The 23,686-nt window shown below is 45.9% G+C and overlaps 2 protein-coding genes across 2 annotated transcripts in view; one reads left to right on the top strand and one right to left on the bottom strand.

Annotated features, from left to right (window-relative positions):
- Positions 1 to 23,686, top strand: part of GTF2F2 (general transcription factor IIF subunit 2) — a 71,353-nt gene that overhangs the window by 24,029 nt on the left and 23,638 nt on the right. Inside the window, exon 6 of the mRNA XM_056861767.1 lies at positions 13,822 to 13,903. Coding sequence (XP_056717745.1) covers positions 13,822 to 13,903 — 82 coding nt within the window. The remainder of the gene's footprint in view (positions 1 to 13,821; positions 13,904 to 23,686) is intronic.
- KCTD4 (potassium channel tetramerization domain containing 4) lies at positions 6,121 to 6,969 on the bottom strand. The gene has a single exon (XM_056861766.1). The coding sequence runs from the start codon at positions 6,967 to 6,969 to the stop codon at positions 6,121 to 6,123; it is 849 nt and encodes a 282-aa protein (XP_056717744.1).

The following is a 23,686-nucleotide window of genomic DNA, read 5'->3' as shown; positions in this document are numbered from 1 at the left end:
CTGTAATGCATGCAGATAAAGTGCTGTATACACTCAAAGGGGCTGTCTCTTGGGACCTTTCCCCTTCAACATGCACCCCCCCCCCCCGGGGCTCAGCTTTTGTAGGCGAAGCCAGTGGGATAGAAATGGAAAAATAAATAAGAATCAAAAAGGGCACAAGGGTTGTGCATTTGGATAATTAGTCCAGGCCCATTTATTTGTTCTTTGTGGGAATATGTTAATGTAGAAGGATCAAGTCAATCTGTCAGCTTTTGTCTAACCCCTTTGAACTAAACAGACCTGGTGTGATGTTTCTGGAATGGACATGATGTTAGGCAAATTTCCTTCCATGCAAAGGAGAGGCAGAAACGGCTTTTTAAAGTGTTTCTTCTTTAGCTGTATGGGGCACTCCTACTTCATGTATTAGAAAAATTACTATGCACAGCACAGCTCTATTTATAATGATTAATATTTTCTATTAGACAGTAGTTGCATTTTTCTTCTCCCAGTCAGTATAATAGATCACCCGGTCTCAACAGCGCTTTCCCAGCCCCAAGATTAGAACTGATCATTCCTCACTGCTTCTTAGTAAGCTTTTTGCCTACTGTCTTTTCATGCATAATTATCATCCCTACTGATATTTTGACAGACTTACATTTGGTTTTTAAAAACTCTGTTAATAGAAAGTGTCAGATTTTATCCACTGTGTCTTGTAGCCCACATCCAAGTCTAGTGTAGCGGTTAAGAGGGTCATAAGAAAGGCCCTGCTGGCTCATACCAAGGCCTATCAAGTCCAGCGATCTGTTCACACAGTGGCCAACCAGGGGCCTCTAGGAAGCCCCACAAACAAGGCGACTGCAGTAGCATTCTCCTGCCTGTGTTCCACAGCACCTGATATAATAGGCATACTCCTCTGATACTGTGGAGAATAGGTATGAATCATGACTAGTATTCGTTTTGACTAGTGGGCATGGATAGCCCTAGCCCTCTCCTCCATGAATCAGGGTCAGCCTGATATCTGGAAGGCCCCAGGTTGGAACCGCCACCCCTGAGACAGAATGTGAGCAGACAATTGCCGATCTTACCCATTTGCAGGATGACACCCTCAGCTTTTCTCAGATGGGCAAGGTTGTTGCAGCCGAGCATAGTAGGAGAGGCAGTGTCTTAGGCATGTAGGCCCAAGGCCATTAAGGGCATTGTAGGTGAATAACCAGTACCTTGGACTACACCTGGTAACTGATGGGTAACCAGTGGAGCGACTGCAAATGGGTTTGATTTGCGTACTCCGCCTAGTACCTGCTAGCAACCAGATTGCTCTGTTCTGAATGAACTGGAGTTGCTGAGTTGACTTTAAGGGCAGGCCCATGCAGAATGCATTTCAGTAGTCTAAGCCTGAGGTAACCATAGTGTGAATCCACATGACCAGATGAGCTGAGTCAGGGTGGGGGGCCATCTTCTGGGCTAAATGGAGTTGGTGGAATGCCCTCTTTTTGCAGCAGTGTTAGTTTAAATATTTATAGCCCTTAAGTATTTAAATTTATATCCCTTCAATATTTATATCCCTTCAAGCAGAAGTGTGGCCCCTGGGGCAGCCAGCAGTACTAAGAAGAGAATAAATTTCCAATAGAATTCAGAGATTTGAAAAATTTAGCTGAATAACTTTGTGTTTTTATTCTTAGGTGGCTTCGTCGTTTTTATGTGGTATATTAATGGGTTAGTTTTATTCATTTTTTAAAGCTGTATTGTATTTTGTTATTTTTGTGGCCCGTAAGCTTCTTCAAACACTTCCCTCCCAGGAATCGAAATAGTGGAATAGAAATCCTCAAAGGAAGTGATTCATTTTGCTCCAGGGACGAGGCCAGAGGAGGAGGCGCATTGGAATTCTTGTCCATTATTCATGGCAGGAAACGGGTTTTTGTTGGGATCTTGAGGAGGGGAGCCAGTCTTGGAAGAGAGTTTCAGGGGGGAGCCGGGTTGTTCTGCAGCAGAACAGCAAGATTCATGTCCAGTAGCGCCTTTGGGACCAACAAGATTTTCGGGGTGCGGGATTTTCGTACCCCGAAAATCTTGCTGGTCTCAAAGGCGCTATTCATACCCCGAAAATCTTGCTGGTCTTGAAGGCGCTACTCGTACCCTGAAAATCTTGTTGGTCTCGAAGGCGTTACTCATAACCCGAAAATCTTGTTGGTCTCGAAGGCACTACTGGGCTCGACTCTAGCTAGTCTTGGGAGAGAGCAGAGCAAGTGATTTCTTATCCCAGGAACATGTCTTGGTTACTTAGTCTCAGAGCCCCCGGAGAGCTTCCCTCGCCTGCTGAAATACCGTTAGGAAACCTCAGGCCTTGTTGGTCTGCACTCTCCGTAGTAATTGAAAAAGCTGCTCACACCCTCGTTGGAACTGACGGTTAGGTGTAAACATGTTTGGAGAAAATGGGTTCTGTGACGCTTCATGCGCAACAGCCTCCTCCATGTTTTCCGCTACACCAGACTCTTCTCTGACAGCGAAGGAAGCAGAGCCCCGTCTGATTCGTTAGAACAGCTCTGGGGGCTGATGAAATGGCAGAGCCTCGTAACAAAACACTAACCTATGCTGCTGCTCTCTCCTCCCCTCCCCCCCAGTGTATGTGGCTTATCCCAATTTAGACTGAGGGTAAATGACTTACCCCGCTCCAGTGTACTACATGACTAAGCAGGGATTCGAACCCAGATCTCCATAAGAACATAAGAAAGGCCATGCTGGATCCTCCGTTTTACCCTCACAACAACCCGGTGAGGTAGGACAGTGTACAACTGGCCCAAGGTCACCCAGCGAGCTTCCATGGCACGAGTGGTGATTTGAACCTGGGTCTCCCAGCTCCTAGTCTTGTCACTTTCATAGAATGATAGAGTTGGAAGGGACCACCAGGGTCATCTAGTCCAACCCCCTGCACAATGCAGGAAATTCACAACTTCCTCCCCCCCACACACCCCCAGTGACCCCTACTCCGTGCCCAGAAGATGGGGGGGGGAACCCATCTTTAACCACGGGCTCTCCTTCAAGTGAGCTGCATTTAAAACCCATTTCTGTGCATAAGGAAACAAGCCCGTGGGGAAGCCTTGGGCCCCTCTTCTTGTTTCTGTGTGGAAAAGGGTATTCAGAAGATCATTTGAAAGCGGAACGGCACCTTATGGACTGTGTATCATGTTTTTTCTGAACACATCAGTAAATCTTTACCCATCTTTTAACGCCGTATCAGCCAAGGTTCAGCAAGTTAAATGGCCATTGAACATGAAATGTGTGCCCTTGGGGTTTGTGTAGCGGAGGGCAGTTCTCGCACTTCGCAGCTGCTGATGCAGCTTGGGGAATCCTGGGCCTGCCTAGAATCAGCATTCCCCCTGGAATCCAGGTCTGCTCTTGGCTGCCGTCCCAGAAACCATTCTGTTCTCACTTGATGGATAACCTCCTGGGGCGGACGACTACTGACGATGTGAGGCTCCGTTTTTTCAAACATGAAAATGGTGTTCTTAATTTTGACCGGGAGGTGAAAAAATAATGACCATCTTTTGAGGACCACTGTTGCCTTGCTGGTTCTTGTTTATGCACGGGCCCCAGGCCTGGCTTTTGGCGAGCAGCAGTCTGCGGGTTCGGAGGCCAGCCTTGGGCAGGAGCGGTCCTTCTCTGCTTCAGCCCAAGTTCCCCTCCCTTCCCTGGTCACCTTTTAACCGTTGCAAAAGACCCAAAACACAATCTCACCACACCAACAGGTGTACAAATGCCGTCAAGACGCAGCCGATTTCTGGCGACCCCAGCGAGGGGCTTTCAAGGCAAGAGAGAAGCAGAGGCGGTCTGCCATCGCCTTCCTCTGCAGAGTCTTCCTGGGTGCTCTCCCTTCCAAGTAGTGACCCCTCTTAGCTTCTGAGATTGGATGAGATCAGGCTGTACCAGATCATTCCACATCCACCCTACACAGACAGAAATATTAAAATGTCTCCCTTATTGAAGGGATCCTCTGGCAGTGGCTGTGCCAGAAGAGGAGCAGGTGGATGAGCCCCTGATGGTGTGGTGGCTGTTGCTCGTATCCTATCATTGGAGTTGGAATCCTAACCCCAGCAGAATGGCAGCACCCCTCCCCCCATCTGCTTCCCCCATTCCTTTTTTACTCCTCTGATATAGATTACAATCTGCACCGTATATCAGAGTTGGTCAAGAGGGGCTTTTTAGACATGAACATGAACTTTCTTAGAAAAAGTTAACTTTTCCAGTGTCCCTAGTTTGTAGCACAACCCTTCTTCCTCTCATTATGTGTGGGTGTGGGGAAGTTAACACTCTGCGCAGAACAACTTCTGGTCAGAAAAGAGCCGTCAAAGATGCTCATTTGGTGGGTACACAAGGGAGGGCCTTTTCAGTGGACAACCTCCCCAGGGAGGTGGTCCTGGCCCCCTCACTCTCAATTTTTAGAAGGCGGTTAAAGACACTTTTATTTAGGATTTTATTTGATTGATTTACTAGCAGTCTTAAAACTTTGGCTTTTATATATTTTATCTGTCGCTGTAAGCTCTGTAAGGGAGAAAGGTGGCTGATAAATGTTTTAAATCAGATAAATAAATGTGTGTAGGTGTCCCTTGTACACTTCTGCATCAGCCCAGGACTACGTTATTTTGCTTATTCCGTGTATCACCTGAGACATTATTCGTGTTAAACACATGGCATCCTAAGTAGTGACTCTTTGGAAACATTCGTAATAGTAGTGTGGTGGTTCAAAAAGAGGTGTATTTACCTGACAGGTGCCCGTACTCCTTTTGTTCATTGAAACCTGACCTTGGCAGTGGGAAAAAGATCCTGGTGGGGCTGAGCTCTGAGTCAGACTCACAAGGAGTCTTAACTTCCCGAGGCCTCAGAATCTCTGTGACTGGCACATCAGTGTCTTCATGCAATTTTTCCTGCATGCATTAGCCAGACAACGCTGGGCACGTCTTGGTGTAGCGAACGTGCCGTTCATGAGGCGGGCCCAGCCAGGGGCTGTAAAAAAGCTCCAGTTCCAAATATGAAATTGGGGAAGGATCTTTGCAGTCCTGTTGTGAGGATTTTGATTTTTATACTGATAAAGGAGTCTTAAATATGGCATGCAGGAAAGAACAAAATCTGAACAGCTTACTTTTTAGCGCAGTTGTCCAGTGCGCTAAACATAGACCTGTCCCCCACTTGTTATTAATAATAATATGAAGCATGCTAGCTTTGCAAGAGAAAGTTAAACTTGTTGCCTTCTTTAAAAAAACAAACTGGCAGGCAGACGGTCTGAAATTAGAAGCTTGGCTTTGAGGTGCGGACGCTGTTTTGCCTCGGTGTGGCACTTTGATGATCTCTCCCTTCTGGGCGCAAAACTCTCAGTATTTTGTCACAAATGTCGCTGTTGCTACCGTGGGCCTGCAATACAGTGATTTAAAAACAAACCGTGGCGTGGCATCTGTCTGTGGTGTTGAAGCTGGTTTCCCCTCAAGAAATCTGAGGAAGCGATCTCTGTGTGTGTGTGTGTTGGGGGGGGGGGTGCATTGTGTAAGTTGTTCTGCCCTTTTTAGCAGGACATTGGACTTAGACGGCTATGTGGTTTCTGATTTTGTACCCAAAAACAATGGCATTTTGAAATGTGAAATCTATAATCAGAACTAAGTTGGATACCCCGATGCAATATTTTTTCCAATTTTTCAGCATTTCAATTTTTATTCCTTGAAATATAATTCCATCTCAAATTCTGGGTGTCTTTACCAAAAGGCAAACCGTGCCATGCACATTAGTGAAAAAGGAGGCATGCCTGTCATTGTTGAGGAGGAAAAAGATGTGAAGCATGCACACACACTAACCTTTCCGCGAAATGCTGTGTGGAGAGGAAGGCGTGAAGGAGCACGGATGCAGATGGTTTCGGCATTCAGTGTCATTCCCGTCACATTTAGCAAACACATTTTTTATTATTAAATTTAGGCACAATGAACTTGGAGATGGCTGGAACAATTTACATACCCTTAGCTCACATCTATTCCTTAGCAGCTGTGCTCTGTGGAGGACAGAGCGGGATAAATTGGTTGTGATTTCTGGGAGTGTAATGAGGTCTGCAGGCAGCATGCCCCCCCCCCCGGCCCTTCCGTCCATTGAGCGGAGAAGTACTAATTACTTGATAAAATGAAGTGCGTCGCTGTGCACAATGGAGCCCTTGGAGCAATCCAGGCTGGTCAGCAGCCGAAATCCACATTTGAGGGCCATCATAATCGCCTCGAACTTAAGCGTTTCCAGGGTGCAAACAAAAGTGTTGTCTTCCTTCAAAACCAGCCGGGTTCCATTTTCCGACTTTATGAAGTATTTAAACTGTATGATGTTGGAAGAGATGGAGAACTCTTCTGGAAAGCCGTCCAGCCTGCTCTTGGACACCAAAACAATGCGGGATTTTATCTTTGCGATGAAGTCAGGAGCGTTGCAAAAAATCCGGAGGCCCTGGGAGCGGTCGTGGCTGTCTGTGATTTCCAGGAAGGTGGTCTCCCTGGACGCCTGCTGCTCTTTCTCCCACCTGGACTTCACCGCCTCGGCTAACGTTTTAAGCTGGAAGAATTCCGCCTCCTGGGCCAGAAGTTGGTTTTCTTTAAACCCCTCCGGCAGAAGCAGCTCTCCGTTCCGGAGGAAGTTCAGGACATGCCTGAATAGCAACCCATCCCTGTCTATGAAATAATGGCCATCTGCGTCAGCCGGGCACAGAATTTTCCCGTTGACAACTCTTTCCAACAGGGAATCTGGATACTTGGCCAGGGTTTGCCTTTGTGTGACATACAGATAGCCGCCGACGTTGAGAGTCACCGGAGACATTTTACAGTTCCTGCCTTGATCGATGCCTTCCGAGTCGTTGCTTTTCTTGTCACATTCCATTTCACGCCTGTTTGTTTTGTTCTCCGTTGGCGAGCGGGGGGCTCTCTTGCCTTGCTCGTCTTTGGCTTTGTACGGAGATTTCTTCTTGAAAAGTACCTTCATGCAGCTCTAGTAGGGAGGACGGCTGTGCTTTAAGCCTTGCATGAGCTCCTCATCCTCGGCTCGGTTTTGCAGTAGGTGGCGTAGAAGCCGAGTCTGCAGCGGCGGCAGCGTGATCTTGGGAGCCCGCCCGCCCGCCTGCCTGCTAGACACAATTTGCATTTAACCATGTGAGGGAGAGAGGAGGGCCAGGTGAACGCCTGCTTAGTGTTTCCTTGGAAGTCCCAGAAGTTTAAACGGTTTTAAGGTGTGCTTTTGTATTACATGCCGTAAAAGACAGGTAAACTGTCTGCTTGCCTCTTAACATTTAAACTGAAATACAGATTTAGAAAATTAATTTGGGAAATTTGGAAGATTATCAAGCAATTGACGCAGCTTGGCAGTCTGACTTGCATTTTGAATGTATTTTAAAGAATTGCTACCCGATAACCTTCTAGAAAGCCTCAATAGCCGAGGTGCTTTGCAGCACAAGAGGGTAAATCAGACCTACGCCCTTTTAAGCCCATTGACCAGTGGACCTGGAAGGTAAAAATCTGTTTACGACTGCGCTGGTAACCATTATCAAAGCCTCTTGTCCTGTTTGCTTCTTGGTCTGGTTGTTTTTGCAACAGTTTGATATTTTTTAAAAATAATGTTTAGAAAGTAGGGTTTAAAAACACCACTTTGTATCACAGGTTGATATCTGTGCTTTGGTAGCAAAATGAGAAAACTGCAGTAAATTTGTTTCTTATCGGCAAAAGCCTTGATAGAAGGGAATGAGCTGTCCTTATTAGACTGTCCATTTTTAAGTGATATATAGAAAATGTGCCACACGCCTGTTTATTTTGGGTTTGTTTTTTTTTAAATGCTCCTGCTTCCACATGAAATAGAGCAGGTCTGTAACGAAGCACCGGGAGGGCTCCCTGTCATTCAGTAACACTACAGCACAGCAATTCTTCAGTGATAGAGAGGAAAAACAACAAAAAATGCCCTAGGAAAAACTGCCGTGTTTCTCCCTGCAGCAGCTGTGTTTCTACAGGCTCTGTCTCTGAAAATGGATTCTCTCTTTGCAAATACTTCCAACAAGCTGCAAGATGAGGGGAGGCTGTGCAAATATCGGTGCCTGTTTTCTCAGGGAGCGTGTGCTGGAGAGGCAGTGTCTGCAGCTGGCTTTCAGGAACCAGACAATCCCAGCCTCATGTGCATCCTCCGAGAGAGCATTTTTAATGTGTGCTGCCTGTGCATTTCTGTCACCCAGAATCAGGAAAATGGTTCTGTTTTATTTATTTGGGTGTTGCAGTTGCCCTGCCCATGATGCCTGGCATACCCTCCTCTTATTTCACTTACACGCTCAAAGGCAGACCTAATAGATGGAGCAGACTCAAGTTCGGTGGGTAACCGAGCACTTCTGTTCCACAGTTCGGAGGGCATTACAGTTATATACCCTTTGGTAGTGGAGCAAGGCCGTACAGGTGGGTAGATTGACTACAGTGCTATAGATTGACTACAGTGGTATAGCAGTACCACCAAACTGGTGATGGGGTGCCCGCTGGCAACAGCATCGGAAGCCCTCTGGTGGTGGCAGAGCTGGCAAATCTTCTCACTCAGAGGGTGCTCATGCTCTACAGTCGTGTAGAAGAAGAATGGGGGGGTTATACTCTGATTTTCTCTACCTTTAAGGAATCTCAAAGCATGCTTCCCTTCCCCTCCCCACAACAGACACCCTGTGAAGTAGGTGGGGCTGAGAGAGTTCTGAGAGAACTGTGACTAGGCCAAGGTCACTCAGCAGGCTTCATGTGGAGGAGTGAGGAATTGATCCTGGTTCACCTGATTAAAGTCCACCGCTCACATGAGGAGCGGGGAATCAAACCCGGCTCTCCAGATTAGAGTCCGCCACTCTTAACCACTCCACGAATAAAGAGGCGGTGTAAATTTCCTCCTTTTGTCTGTGGAAAACCAAATTGTGGTCATTTCCTCCTTCCAAACCCACAGCCACATTGATGGATAATATTCCAATCAATAGTGCAGCCCATTGCTGCACCTTCTGAGGAGTGCATGGGCCCCATCAAAGGAACATGGCTGATGTAATGAGGTCTATAGCGTTGGCTGCTCCTGTGTTTGTAGAGATGCAAATGGGGGATTTGTTGAGAGGCAGTGTTACAGGGAGTACTTTGGATAAAAGGCAAGCAGCCAGCTAACTGTAAATGAAGGTTAGCCTCTTACGTTCTTTGGAGGAATCATTATTAGTAATGTGCTTTACAAGTAATGAAATCAGTTCTCACTGTTTATCTCTGGTAAAATCTACTGACTCGTATGAATATGTCTTTGTGGAAATATTTTTGGAGGACTTTTTGAGAAGGCAGGGTAGTTAAAATGTAAAGGGTAACACATGTTCAACTGTGGAAACCTGGGATCGGTGATTGTGAGATGTGAGACCCAAATACTGTAGCTATGTTGGATTGAATAAAGCCATTAAAATCAAACCCTTTGATGTAGTTTAATCTCCCTGGAAGTCTGTGGAGATTTCTTCTTATCTGTTATTGTGTGTGTAGTATCCTGTAGGTAGGTAGAAGAGTGGTTGCCATGTTAACTCTTAAGAAACAGAGGTGGAGCCAAAAATTAGCCAGAACTCTATAGCTGAAGAGCAGTGATAGCCGTAGCTCTTTCCCAGCGCTTTGTATCGGCTGAGTTCCGGCCAGCGGCACAACCGTGACCTTGGGACAGGTCTCCACTTGCTGTCAGAAGGGCAGGAGGTGCAATTCTCATTTTCCGTTTCAGGGGGTAGCCGTGTTGGTCTGCAGTAGAACATCTAGACTTGAGTCCAGGAGCACCTCAGAGACCAACGAGATTTTCAGGGTATGAGCTTTCAAGAGCCAGTGCTCCCTTTGTCATATCTTGTCAGTAGGGAGCTTTGTCTCTCGGAAGCTTATACCCCGAAAATCTTGTTGGTGTCTAAGATGCTCCTGAACTTGAGTCTAGCACCCTTGGTGCATCTCAGCCTCTGGAATGCAAATACTGGCCTTTGTTTTGGATCATGGCTGACTTGGGTGGGGTAGGACCATGACTCAGTGGTAGAGTATCTGATTGGTGTGCAGAAGGTACCAGGTTCAATCCCCGGCATCTCCAGTTAAAGGGACCAGGCAAGTAGGCGATGTGAAAGACCTCTGCCTGAGACCCTGGACAGCAGCTGCCAGTCTGAGTAGACAACACTTAAGCAGGGCCATATTGCTAATTATCAACCGATCAGTCGCTTAAGTGTTATTTGTAAACTGTATGCGAAACATCTGTTGGAGAAACTGTTGGATTGGCTCGGGGAAGAAAATATTCTTGCTGATGAACAGGCTGGCTTTAGAAGTGGTCGCTCAACTACTTGTTGGGGCCTCATTCTACAACATTTAGTTGATAAATATGCTCACTCCAAAAATGGAGCTTTGTTTATGGCTTTTATTGATTTAAAAATCGGCCTTTGACCTAAACCTCGAGATTGATTGTGGGTTAAGTAACACATCTATTGACAAATGCCTGATACTACTGATACAACTACTGTATTCTGATACTAGCTTGGAAGTTATTTGTAACCGAGGTGGCCATTTGTCTAATCCCATATGTACTTCTAGAGGGGTAAAGCAGGGGTTGGGTTTTGTCCCCCACATTGCTTAATTTTTAGATTAACTTGCTGGTTGATACTCTTAATGAGCCGATATACCATCCTCCTAAACTGGAAATATTGTCGAAGGCTTTCACGGTCAGAGTTCATTGGTTCTTGTAGGTTATCCGGGCTGTGTGACCGTGGTCTTGGTATTTTCTTTCCTGAGGTTTCGCCAGCAGCTGTGGCAGGCATCTTCAGAGGAGTAACACTGAAGAGACACTGTCCTTCAGTGTTACTCCTCTGAAGATGCCTGCCACAGCTGCTGGCGAAACGTCAGGAAAGAAAATACCAAGACCTCCAAAACTGGCTTTGCATTCTCTTTCGTGTCTTCTCTATGCAGATGATGTAGTGCTATTGTCTTTAATTCCTGTAGGCCTAAAGCGATTATTGAGAGCAATAGCAGAATTTTTGATAAAGAAGGGTTAATAATTAATTTTAGTAAGTCTGAAGTTCTTATATTCTCAAAATGGAAATATAGTTGCTTGGGCAATTAAAGGAAACATCATTGATCAGGTTAAATCTTATAAATATTTAGGGGTGCTCTTTCATGCTTCTGGTATATGGCACGCAGCAGCATCTGAGTTTTGCCAGAAAATATAGCTACATAGAATTTAAACAATTTGTACTCCATACGAGAAATCTTGTAATCCCCAAAACAAGAACAGCTTTTACTCAGGCGCGTATTAATGTTCTGCCCTCTGAGCTGCCAAAAGGGAGATATCAAAAAACTCCATACTGGGAACGGAATTGCCCTTGTGGCAGAGTCAAACAAGCCGAATCAATAGGACATGTTATTTTACCCTGTCTTTATTATAAGGAATTGCTTTTCCCCATCTTGCGAAAATTCCCCGGAAGGTCTGAAAAATCAGATCATGGATAAAGTAGCAAAATTTTGCGCAGCAATGAAATCTATTCATGCTTCATTGGGGAGGTGGTTTTGCTTTATTTTACTGAATTATGTAAATATTATTTGAGATTTTAGTATATGTAAACCATGGAAATGGTTGTATATTGGAATGACTGAATCCTTTCTGTTTTAATGATGCTGGTCATTGTCCGTGATAACAAATACTGCTACTACTTTGAGGAGACAGTCCTGACTTTGAGAGACAGAGGGTCTGATTCAGTATAAGGGAGCTTCATGATTGTTCATGGAGCTGCACGATGAATGGCCACAATGTGAATGAATATGCATCAGCAGAAGTTCCAGAGTGGGATCTGGATATAATCCATCAGTTTAACCTTAGGCAGTTCATGAGAGGGAGGGCACCTTGGCCATCTTCTGGGCATGGAGTAGGGGTTGCTGGGTGTATGTTGGAGAGGTAGTTGTGAATTTCCTGCATTGTGCAGGGGGTTGGACTAGATGGTCCCTTCCAACTCTATGATTCTATGCGAGTTGGGCTGCTTGGCCCTGGACCTGGCGGTTCTTAACGTGTTTCAGGCTTATGGCCAAGGGCCATTACAAGAACCGATAAAATCCATATAACAATCATTGATAAAAGTTACATTTTGGTGACGGATTCAAACTCAAAAAGTATATATCTCTTAACCCGCCAGAACTTACCAAAATACTGGACAATAATGTAGAATGTTCTTTAAAAAATGTAACATTCTAAGTTATCTGGGAATACCCCAACATTAAATAAGCAGCAATATCACACCAGACTTGCAAGGAAATAGAATAAGCCCTAATAATTAGGTCTCAAGCTCAAACTTTGAACGGCTGCCCAAATAATGTTCACAGTTATAATTAATAAATCCCACTTCCCATCAAAAAAAGAGTTTACGTTTAAGTTCTGTTCAGTATTACTATGTTGGGCCAGCCTGGCCCGGATTTTCTTTGCTGCCAAAGCAAAAAGGGCAACTTTATGGGGTTCTTAACATGTATGGCAAGCCCATCCATTTGTTAGCCACCTTTCTTCCTTACAGAGCTTAAGGTAGCTTACAACATAGATAAAACACATAAAGTAACAAGTCACAATTTAGGACTGGACTACTAGTAAACGTAACCAAATGTGGTCCTAAATAAAACTGCCTTTAACTGACTCCTAAAGATTGGAAGTGAGGAGGCCGAGCACACGTGAATACACATGAAGCTGCCTTACGCTGAGTTGGGCCAGCGGTCCCGCACGGTCAGTATTGGCTACTCAGACTTGCAGCAGCTCTCCCAAGTGTCAAACGGAGGTCTTTCCCATCACCTACTGCCAGGTCCTTTCAACTGGAGATGCCAGGGATTGAACCTGGAACCTTCTACATACCAAGCGGATGCTCTACTACTGAGCCACGGCACCTACCTGAGGAAGTTGTTCCATAATTGTGGGGCTGTCACTGAAAAGGCCCCCTCTCATGTACCCACCAAGTGAGATTCTTTGGTTGATGGGACAGTCAGAAGGGCCCTCTCCTTGCGATCTTAAGTCCTGGGCAGGAAAGTATGGGAGAAGACGGTCCTTCAGATACTCCGACCCCAAGCTATGTAGGGCTTTTGAGGTCAAAATCAGCACCTTGGACAGAACTCGTGAGTGGATGGGTAGCCAGTGTAATTGCTGTAATATTGGGCTCGCATGCTTTTGATACCTGGGCTTATGCCATACTTTCTGTGAGCCAGATCCCCCACCCCCACCCCAGATTAATAATTCAATACAAGGAAAGGAAAGAGATAAAAGACAGCCACCCCTTTCCCATTCCTTGCAGATTACCTTAGGGAACATGGGAAGAACTCGCAAGATTGATTTATATCCTGTGTTTTCCTGCACAGTGTGAATGAAATCTACACCTTTTATTCTCAAGAAATAAAACTGTTTCACAGACATTGGGAAACTGGCTTCTCCTAAACTGGAAAAGTAGGAATGTAAAACAGGCGAATGTGTTGTTTAGAATTGCTGATTTGATTTATTCTGTTATGCAAACAAAACTAATAAAAAGCAAAAAAGAGTTCTGTGGCGCTTCAAAGATTGACAACATTTTATTTTTGATTAAAATTGTCTAACTTTTTATTCTAGTTAATTCTGTCCTTGTTAGGCTTGAAGGTACGGCCAGGTGCCTGTTTGCCCAAAGGGATAACTGTGAGTCTGTTACAGCAAATCTGATGGGGGGGGTGGAATATTGAGTTGAGTGTCTGGAGAGACTTTCGGTATCTGAATCCTGAATCGTACAAGGCCTGATCAGCTCGGCCACCCCTGGCCCTGTGGACGAGTTCTGCTGCTAATCTGTGTCTGTTTCTCTTGAAGAGAAACTGTCTTTGGAAGGAATCGTGGTCCAGCGTGCAGAGTGCCGGCCTGCAGCCAGTGAAAACTATATGAAACTGAAAAGGTGAGCATAAATCGTGGTTTCGTGTAAATCTGTGGTGTGGTTGGTGTGCAGAAGAAATGTCTACACTCGGGCAATAAGTACAGTTTGGAGAAGGGCGTTCTGTGATGTATCCCCCTGCCATCCTTGCCAAGCATCACCCCACCCTCTGTCACAGAAGCATGTGCTTCTTGCCACGTTGTCGAAGGGGAACTGCGCCTGGGCCAGAAGGAAGGTTGGATGGGGATGAAGATGTCCTTAGACATCCAGCTTCTTGCAGTGCTAAGGAACACAGGCAGGAGAATGCTGCTGCTGCAGTTGTCTTGTTTGTGGGCTTTCTAGAGGCACCTGGTTGGCCACTGTGTGAACAGACTGCTGGACTTGATGGGCCTGGGTCTGATCCAGCAAGGCCTTTCCTCATGTTCTTATGGAGGAGAGGGCTATCCATGGCTACTAGTAAAAATGGATACTAGTCATGATGCATACCTTCTCTCCAGGATCAGAGGAGCAGGCCTATTATATCATGTGCTGTGGAACACAGGCAGGATAAATGCTGCTACAGTCGTCTTGTTTGTGGGCTTCCTAGAGGCACCTGGTTGGCCACTGTGTGAACAGACTGCTGGACTTGAGGGGCCTTGGTGTGGTCCAGCAGAGCCTTTCTTATGTTATGATATTCTTAATGGCCGCATGGGCAGCATCCAGCCACATGGAAGCAGTGGAAGAAACTCTGCGGTAATGCTCCTACAGTAGGATTGGCAGTGCTCAAACACATTTTGTTTTGTGTGGTCTGTGATCCTTTTTGGGTTACATGTTAAGGGTGTTTTCCCCCCTTCCCTGTCCCCCCCTTCTCACAGACTCTTTTGGGAGGGTGGGGTGTTTTCAGCGCAATTGCCTGGCAGCAGTTTGACACAGTGTCTCTGATTAAATCCCTGGAGAACTCCTGAGTGCAGTTCTAAAGAATCGTACAAATATATGCCATATCTTTGTGGAGAACGGAACCGGTGTCTGTCTTCCATCTAGGGATCAGAAATAACGTAATGGAGGAGTCGTGTTTAGGGCTTGTGGGAGCGGCAGTTGTTTCTTTCTCGCTCCCTTCCAGAGTAGCTATGCTGACGAAGCCTAACGCACCCGCGCCCACCTCCCCCTTGAAAGGGGGGCGCTTCCCTGCAGTCTAAGCTGGAGGGATGAGAGTTTCTAAGAAGCTGGAGAACGCACCTGTTGAAAGGAATCCCAGAGTTCATGGGAGACCAAGGGCCAGCACGGTTAGCACGGCAAACATGCAAAGCACAAGGGTCTCGTTAGCAGATGCACTGGAGAGACTCAGGCATAAATTCCCATCAGCAGCTGCCGCACAAGGAGTGCATCGAAAGCCGCGGCCTACTCTGGAAAAGATTATACCGCCACAAAAGAACGTGCATTATTCAGCAGCCTCAGAAGTGTTAAAGATGTAGAGTAAAATATGCATATATCTGATAGACTTGCTCTTAACAAAACACCACTTAGCTAAGCGTGCAGTAAATGGACCAAATGTCTTATGCAGGCTTTTTTTTTACTTCATATTTTTTCAGGCAATAAAATCTCCGAATGTTCTGCAAAGCAAAAGAAAAAAAAAGAATGTAATTGCAAGATCTGTTAGAGACCTATTTTAGTTTTAAAAAAGAAAAACCAGTATCACAAAGAATTGTGGAATAGTTCCCCCCCTTTCTTTTGTGTTGTAGATTTTGGGAAAGAGTTCTCAGTAGGCAGTATGTGACTGAGAAGGAGAACAGCGTGGCTGTGCCGCTGAGCGTTGGAGGAGGTGGTAACGGGCTGGCTGGCTTTTCCTCTCCGCTATTATGAAGCTGTGAGGTGCCAGCTTGCAACAGGCAGGAGCCTGCTTCTGCTGCGGTTCAAGAACTTTAAATTGTAGAAATGCCAGGCCGATGCAAAGAATATTTGATCAAGCGTCCCCCTCCCCCTCCAGATGACTGTTTTTCACACAGTAAATGTGGGGTAACTATTGTTTTGTTTTACGAGATCAAGAGGTATTACCTTAGGGCAGCATTTCTATTGTGGAAATACTGCATTTCTCAGGAATTCAAAGTACATTATCTAATGCTTGAGAAAAAAAGATTCTTCTTCAGATACAGGGGTGGATCACACACCCAGGTGTCCATGGCAGTGTGGAAAGCACCTGTTGGCATGTCGTGGGACAAGAATGGAGAAGAATGTCACTGTTCTCACTTCCTCACACCTGCACTGTGTTGTGACTCTTGTTTTATCAGTGTGTGAGGGAGAGAAGCCCCACCCGAGAAGCCCCGCCCAATCTCAGGAGCTATTTGATCCTGGTTGGTATTTGGATGGGAGACCACCAAGGAAGCCCAGGGTTGTTGCACAGAGGCAGGCAATAGCAAAATCACATTTGAATGCCTCTTGCCTTGAAAATCCCATAAGGGGGGTCCCCATGAGACCGCTGTGACTTGAGGGCCCTTTCCACCAAGGGGGAGAGCCTTCCCCTCCATGCTGGGATGCCTGCTTGTGCTTCCAGAGGGTTCTGGGTCCAGTCTCACTCCTACACATGAAGCCAGCTGGGTGATCAGCTAGTCACAGCTCTCTCAGCCTCACCTACCTCCCAGGGTGTCTGTTGTGGGGAGGGGAAGGTGATTGTAAGCCGGTTTGAGTCTCCCTTAAGTGGTAGAGAAAGTCAGCATATAAAAACCAACTCTTCTTCTTCTTCATTGCCCAACTTTGGCCCGAAACTTGGTAGATTTTTTTTGGATAAATCTGCTTCTGCACTGACATATGGAAGCTTTCCTCTTGGTGGGCCACTTTTCCCCTGGCAGTGGAGGAGAGTGGCGCACTGCGGCCACGTGATACGCCTGGGGCGGTTCGGCAGCACCTAAAGAGCTAGCTGACTGTGGACCGCGAGTCTCAGTCGTGGTGGCCGACCTTAGAAGCTTGGGCTCGTGGTCCTCTGATGGGCACGCTGCGCTTCCGCGTCTCATGCGTTCAAATGATCCTCTTCTTGAATACAAAACGAGCTTTTGTTCCAGCTGTGAAACCTGGTTGGGAAAGGGAGCTCCGGAACAGCATCTTATCTTTTGTGATGTAGTGTTTGGAAGAGGTTTTCCCTGGCTTAACTCACCCATTAAGTGCTCCACTTGATTGTAAACGCCTAACCAAGGGTTCTTTACAGAGCGTTTTCACACATGCCGAATAATGCACTTTCAAACCACTTTCCAGTGCACTTTGCAGCTGGATTTTACTATGTGAATCGGCAAAATCCACTCGCAAACCATCGCTAAAGTGCACCGAAAGTAGATTGAAAGTGCGTTATTCCACACGTGTGAAAGGATCCTCAGAGGAGTGACGGCCCCGCATGTTGCAAATATGTTTAAATCCCTGGGGTCTAAGGAGCATTGAGGTGGGAAATCCAAAATGTTTTCTGGGGAAGTCTTAGGCAATATGATTGGTTTTCTAGTTACTTGAAACTTGCTTATTATTGTTGAGGTTAATCTAGTTCTGGTTTTGGTACCAGAAAACATGTTGTTGTAGGGAAAGGGTCTTAGGGTTAACCTTCCCCTCTTAATAAAACCAATAAAAGAAGGTTTGTCTGCTAGAATATTGGAGGAAATCCTCCTGTCCCAGGCTCCTTAGAAGGAGGGGAGGAGAAGGTGATTATAAGCCGGTTTGATTCTCGCTTAAGTGGTAGATTGTAAGCCGGTTTGATTCTCGCTTAAGACAGCATATAAAAACCAAGTCTTCTTCTTCTGTTTATTTAAATGTATTTAAATTCAGTATAAGGCATCATTGTGGGGATCCTGAAGGCCAAAACGTTCTCCACAAAGGCCAAGCAGTTTTCACAAAGCCTTCATTATTCTGCTGTAAAAAGAGATTAGCAGCACTTAAACTGAGAAATTATGCCTCTGTCAGAGAGAGAGAGAAATGAAACAGAGTCTAGCTTCTATTTGAAAAAAGGCAATGAGAGAAGATTCAAAAGAGCTTTCAGTTCGGAGATACAGTTTAAAGAATAAAGTGAGCAATTTTATGCTGCATTAACAGAAGCAGAGTATCCAATTCACCGGACATAATAGTTCCACGTCCCCCTCCTCTGGAATACTGTGTCAGAAAGCCTGGGCCCCACCCTTGAAGAAAGATGTAGACAAATTGGACACAAATTTAGTGGAGGGCAACAAGGATGGCTGGGAGGTTCATCAAGGAAGGGCCAAAGGTTAATGCTGCTTCACTCGTCTTGTTTGTAGGCTTCCCGGAGGCACCTGGTTGGCCACTGTGTGAACAGACTGCTGGACTCGATGGGCCTGGGTCTGATCCAGCAGGGCCTTTCTTAGGTTCTTATGGATGCTAGTCATGCTGCATACCTATTCTCTCCAGGATCAGAGTAGCATGTCTATTATATTAGGCGCTGTGGAACACAGGTAGGACAAATGCTGCTGCAGTTGTCTTGTTTGTGGGCTTCCTAGAGGCCCCTGGTTGGCCACTGTGTGGACAGACTGCTGGACTTGAAGGGCCTGGGTCTGATCGAAGCAGGGATTTTCTTATGTTCTTCTGAGGGTTGATTTCCATTGAATTTCAAAAGATACAGCCATGTGCTGCCTATGATTAGTGTTTGTTTTTTTAATATCCTGCACGGAGCAAAGTGAGAGCCAGCATGGTATAGTGGTTAAGGTGTCAGACTAGGATCTGGGAAACCCAGGTTCAAATCCCCATTTGCGCCATGGAAGATTGCTGGGTGACCTTGGGCCAGTCACACACTCTCAGCCCTGACCTTGGCTAATATTTGGATGGGAGACCTGCAATGCTGATTCTATGACCTTAGGCAGATGATGAGAGGGAGGGCACCTTGGCCATCTTCTGGGCATGAAGCAGGGGTCACTAGGGGTGTGGAGGGGGGAGGTAGTTGTGAATTTCCTGCATTGTGCAGGGGGTTGGACTAGATGACCCTGGTGATCCCTTCCAACTCTGTGATTCCAACTCTTCCAATGATTCTATGATTCTAAGGAATACCAGGAGTGTGATGTAGAGACAGGCAATGGCAGACCACCTCCGAATGTCCCTTGCCTTGAAAACCCTACGGGGTCGCCATAAGTCAGCTGTGACTTGATGGGATTTTTTTTTTTAATGGGGGAAGGGCTGGTCTGGATGGTCGATCAGGCCCTTTCCCGTTGAAACCGGATGAAAACCGGATGAAAACAAGACTCTTCAGATGCTTAAATGGCAGCAGAAAACCCTCTCCCCCATCATTAAATTACCTGTGTTGGCTGGCACATAGTTAGAGTTAATTAGCTTCCTTTCAAGGGTGGGCATGCGTGGTTCACAGCAGCGTTCCAGGTCATTTGGCTCAGCAGACAAGGCTGGTTCTCTTCCTAGGGTACTTCAGCAAACCCCTGAAGATGCGTTTGTTCCTATTGTGTAACTCTTCTCTCTCTCCCCCTCCCCCAATCATTTGTTTGCTGGCAAAATGTCTTCAGAATTGTGGGGTTTCCTGGTGCTTTAGTGGGAAAGAATGCTTACCGTCATTCTAATTCTTAGAGTAAAAAATGCTTCTACGCTAGACATTTGCCATAGAAAGGCCTGCACCGAAAGAAGTCCAAAAACTAGACCAGCCCCTGCTATGCTTTGTCATTCTTTTTGGATTGCATTGTAAAAAAGAATCTCTCCCTCTCTGTCTCTTTCTCTGCCTCTCTCTCTCTCTTTCTAGTCCTCAGATATATATACTGTTCATTTTATGAAAGTTCAGCATTTGGCTTTAATAAAAAAATGTACAGATAAGCAGTAAAGTAGCCAAGCAGACTTCTGGCAAGTACAATATGAAAGTCAAGGAAGACCCTGAATTTTCTCTCTGTGCGCCCCCCCCCCCAATATAATTGCTAGGATTTTATATGTTTCTGATACGTTTTGATAGAAAAGAGCCAGTGTCCTCTAGTACCCCAAAGACTGACATAATTTCTGGCAGGGTAGGAGCTTCCGTGGGTCACAGTGTGACTTCCGAAAGCTCCTACCCGGCCAGAAATGTTGTTAGTCTTTAAGGTGCTACTGAGCTCTTGCTCTTTTCTACTGCTGCGGACAGACAAACACGGCTACCCATTGTGATAAGTGTAAAATACTGTGAGATGCTTTGGGAACCAATTTTGAGTGGAAGGTAGTTTATAATCATAAGGATAGATGGGCACGCCCTAGGAAAAATTGTGGTTACTAGTTGTTGGTTTTAGAGTGTGTTTGTGGAGGAATTAACAGAAAAGTATATTGCAGTGCGACTTTCAACAAACCTCTGTGCTTAGCTGTTCCCAAGGGGACGGATGCCGCTGTCTGAATAGAGCCAGGCTCCTGGGTCTTTGATCCAGATTTTTTTTTCCAAAACTTGGCTGTGCGGTTATTAAATAATGTGAAAAGAATATTGGATTATAAGTTCATCTGACAAATGGCTGAGGCACAAACAGGAAACTCAATTATTTGATTTGTTTGGACTGGGTGTGTGTGAGTTTGCAGCAGTATCTCTCTTGTGGGCTCTTTAAAGGAATGAAAAGACTCGGTCAATCACCTTGTATAGAATCATAGAATTGTAGAGTTGGGAGGTACCACCAGGCTCATTTAGTCCAACCCCCTGCACAATGCAGGAAATCCACAACTACCTCCTCCCCACACCCCCAGTGACCCCTACTCCATGCCCAGAAGATGCCAAGGTGCCCTCCCTCTCATGACCTGCCTAAGGTCATAGAATCAGCATTGCTGACGGATGGCCATCTAGCCTCTGCTTGAAAACCTCAATGGAAGGAGAGCTTACCACCTCCCGAGGAAGCCTGTTCCACTGAAGAACTTCTCTGTTAGAAAATTCTTCCTAATGTCTAGACAGAAACTCTTTTGATTTAATTGCAACCCATTGGTTCTGGTCCGACCTTCTGGGGCAACAGAAAACAACTCGGCACCCTCCTCTCTATGACAACCCTTCAAGTACTTGAAGATGGTTATCATGTCCCCTCTCTGTCTTCTCCTCTCCAGGCTAAACATACCCAGCTCCTTCAAACTTTCCTCATTAATCAAAGGAGTAATCAAAGAAAATCTTATAGAAGAATATAAATCACAACTGAATAAAAAAAGGGTGTTTCTGTCTTTGCCTTTCCACATGGGCAGGCTCTCTGTTCGGATGGGGTTTTCAAAAATCTGCCAGTTCATTGAGGGGTATAAGGCATTATGTCTGGCCGAGAAGAAAAGTCTGTGAAAAGTTGGAATGGTTAAGAATTCAAGATAATCTGGGAGCACTGGAAAAGATGGGGTGGTCTGTCCCCAGAAGGAGGGCGCACGTTTCCTTCTGGCATCACCACATAGTTAAAGATGGTCCATTCGTTCTGAGTCTGTGAGTATCTTATTCATTACTAAAGGAAAACTTGGATAGGAAATCTGTAAACTTGAAAGTCTTTCATCTACTATCTTTGTCCAAGAGGACACAAAAGGGTCACGCTCAGTCCATTTTAAAATATCAGGAAGAAAATCCTGATCTAATAGGATAAAAATCTAAATTTCACCACAGCTTTCCATACTAAGAGGGAGGATGGAGCCGAGGCCAGACTCTAAGTTGGAGTCTGAAATACAATTAGGTGCTTGAAAGATGGCACGTAAGAATTTTGATTGCAAAGATTAAAACCATCTAATTTGTTTCCTCAGAAGGCGTGATGTAGACACCTCAGAGCACTGACTAATTGTTTCAAACCGTGTTCTGCCGATGGTAGGATTTAGTGTGGGCATAAGGCCATTTATTCATTAACTGTCTGTTTCTCAAGGATGGAACAGTGAGAACACTGCTGCTGAAATTATTTTTAAAAAAGCATTTGCAGATTTGAAAACTAAAAGCAAATTCTCAGGCCTTCTGTTCAAGAACCTCATGCCATTAAGAGTCAGAGTGTTTGAGAGGTGGATCTTCATGCTTGTTGTTCCAGAATCCTGGATGACAACACAAAATTAGACTTTCTTTGACAACACTTAGCAAAGCTCTTGGAATGAATCTTTGGCAGGCTTCTCTGCTGCAGTAGCAGTGACTGGCAGACCACTCGGTGGTCTTATTCATAGAATCATAGAGTTGGAAGGGACCGCCAGGGTCATCTAGTCGAATCCCCTGCAGAATGCAGGAAATTCACAACTACCTCCCCCACACACGCCCAGCAACCCCTACTCCATGCCCAGAAGATGGCCGAGATGCCCTCCCTCTTATGAACTGCCTAAGTTAATCGAATCAGCATTGCTGACAGATGGCCATCTAGCCTCTGCTTAAAAAACTCCAGAGAAGGAGAGCTCACCACCTCCCGAGGAAGCCTGTTCCACTGAGGAATCGCTCTAACTGTTAGAAAATTCTTCCTAATGTCTAGACGAAAACTCTTTGGATTTAATTTCAACCCGTTGGTTCTGGTCTGACCTTCTGGGGCAACAGAAAACAACTGGGCACCCTCCTCTATATGACAGCCCTTCAAGTACTTGAAGATGGTTATCATATCCCTTCTCAGTCTTCTCTTCAGGCTAAACATACCCAGCTCCTTCAACCTTTCCTCATAGGACTTGGTCTCCAGAGCCCTCACCATCTTTGTTGCCCTCCTCTGGAGACGTTCCAGCTTGTCTACATCCTTCTTAAATTGTGGCGCCCAAAACTGAACACAATACTCTAAATGAGGTCTAACCAGAGCAGAGTAAAGCGGTACCATCACTTCACATGGTCTGGACCCTATACTTACGTTGATGCAGCCCAAGATGGTGTTTGCCTTTTTAGCTACTACATCACACTGCTGATTCATTCCCTCACAGTTAGTTCCGTATTATGTTCCTTTTTTAAAGAAAAGGTTTTTTGCTTACTAGTTAGTGTTGGCAGTAATATCTACTTCGTGTGGTTTAGTGTACATAGCTTCTTCTCATCTGAGGTACTCGGCACTTTTGGCTGAAGACTGTTTTCGACTGCTGTGGTCAGTGCACACACCCCTCATTCGAGGGCCCCGGCCGGTGTTTGCTGTGTCTGGGAGAGCAGCACTGGGTTGAGTCCAGCAAGTGTTGCCATGCGTTCATGAGGCAGGCTCACTTGTAACTGGGCTTCTCAGCTACAAACTGCCCTGCGGGGAAGGGCCCTCCAGGTTGGTCAGTTTGCTAGTCGACATCCATCAATGCGAAGTACAGCAACCTCAGAGAAGGAAAAACAGGTTGCTTGCCTGGAACTGTTGTTCTTCAAGTTGTCACCTGTGCATTCATACAAGCTGCCCCCCCCCCCCCGCAACAGGTGCCTTTAACTGGCAGCATAACCTTAACATTTACAGGAAGGAACTGAAGGTATGACTCTGCCTCTCAGCATGTCTCGACTGAGGCTTCATTTCTGTGCAGGGTGGCTTTAGCACTTGAACGCCAGCTGCAGACTCTCTAGATGGTTGTTTTGTTCAGGTACAAAGCCTGAACATGAGGGAAGATGGGCTGAGGGGCATTTGTTGTCATCCCTAAAGCTGGGTGGCGGCCGAGTGGGGGAAGAGGCACTATTTCCCTCTTCCTGTTAGCCCGTCAGCTTCCTGCTGAGAGATTCCTTCTGGCAAAGAGGAGTTTCAAGTCGTTGACGAAAGGAACAGAACAGAGCGGAGCGCGCCAGTTTCAGCATGATGCTCTTCTCTCGTGGGAGGGTGAGGCTGTACATTCACGAGGACTTGCGCACATATTTTCTTGCTGATCAGGCACAGACGTAACGAGCTGTTCCTGGATAGTCTTCCAAGTCGCATCTGATTCACAAGGAGGCAGAAGTACTGGTGTAATGCTGGCTGTCCATCTGGCGTAGAGGGCCCAGTTTTTTCA

Source organism: Euleptes europaea, chromosome 16 (genome assembly GCF_029931775.1).
Source record: "Euleptes europaea isolate rEulEur1 chromosome 16, rEulEur1.hap1, whole genome shotgun sequence".
NCBI lineage: Eukaryota > Metazoa > Chordata > Lepidosauria > Squamata > Sphaerodactylidae > Euleptes > Euleptes europaea.
This window is presented reverse-complemented; position numbering and strand designations above follow the sequence as displayed.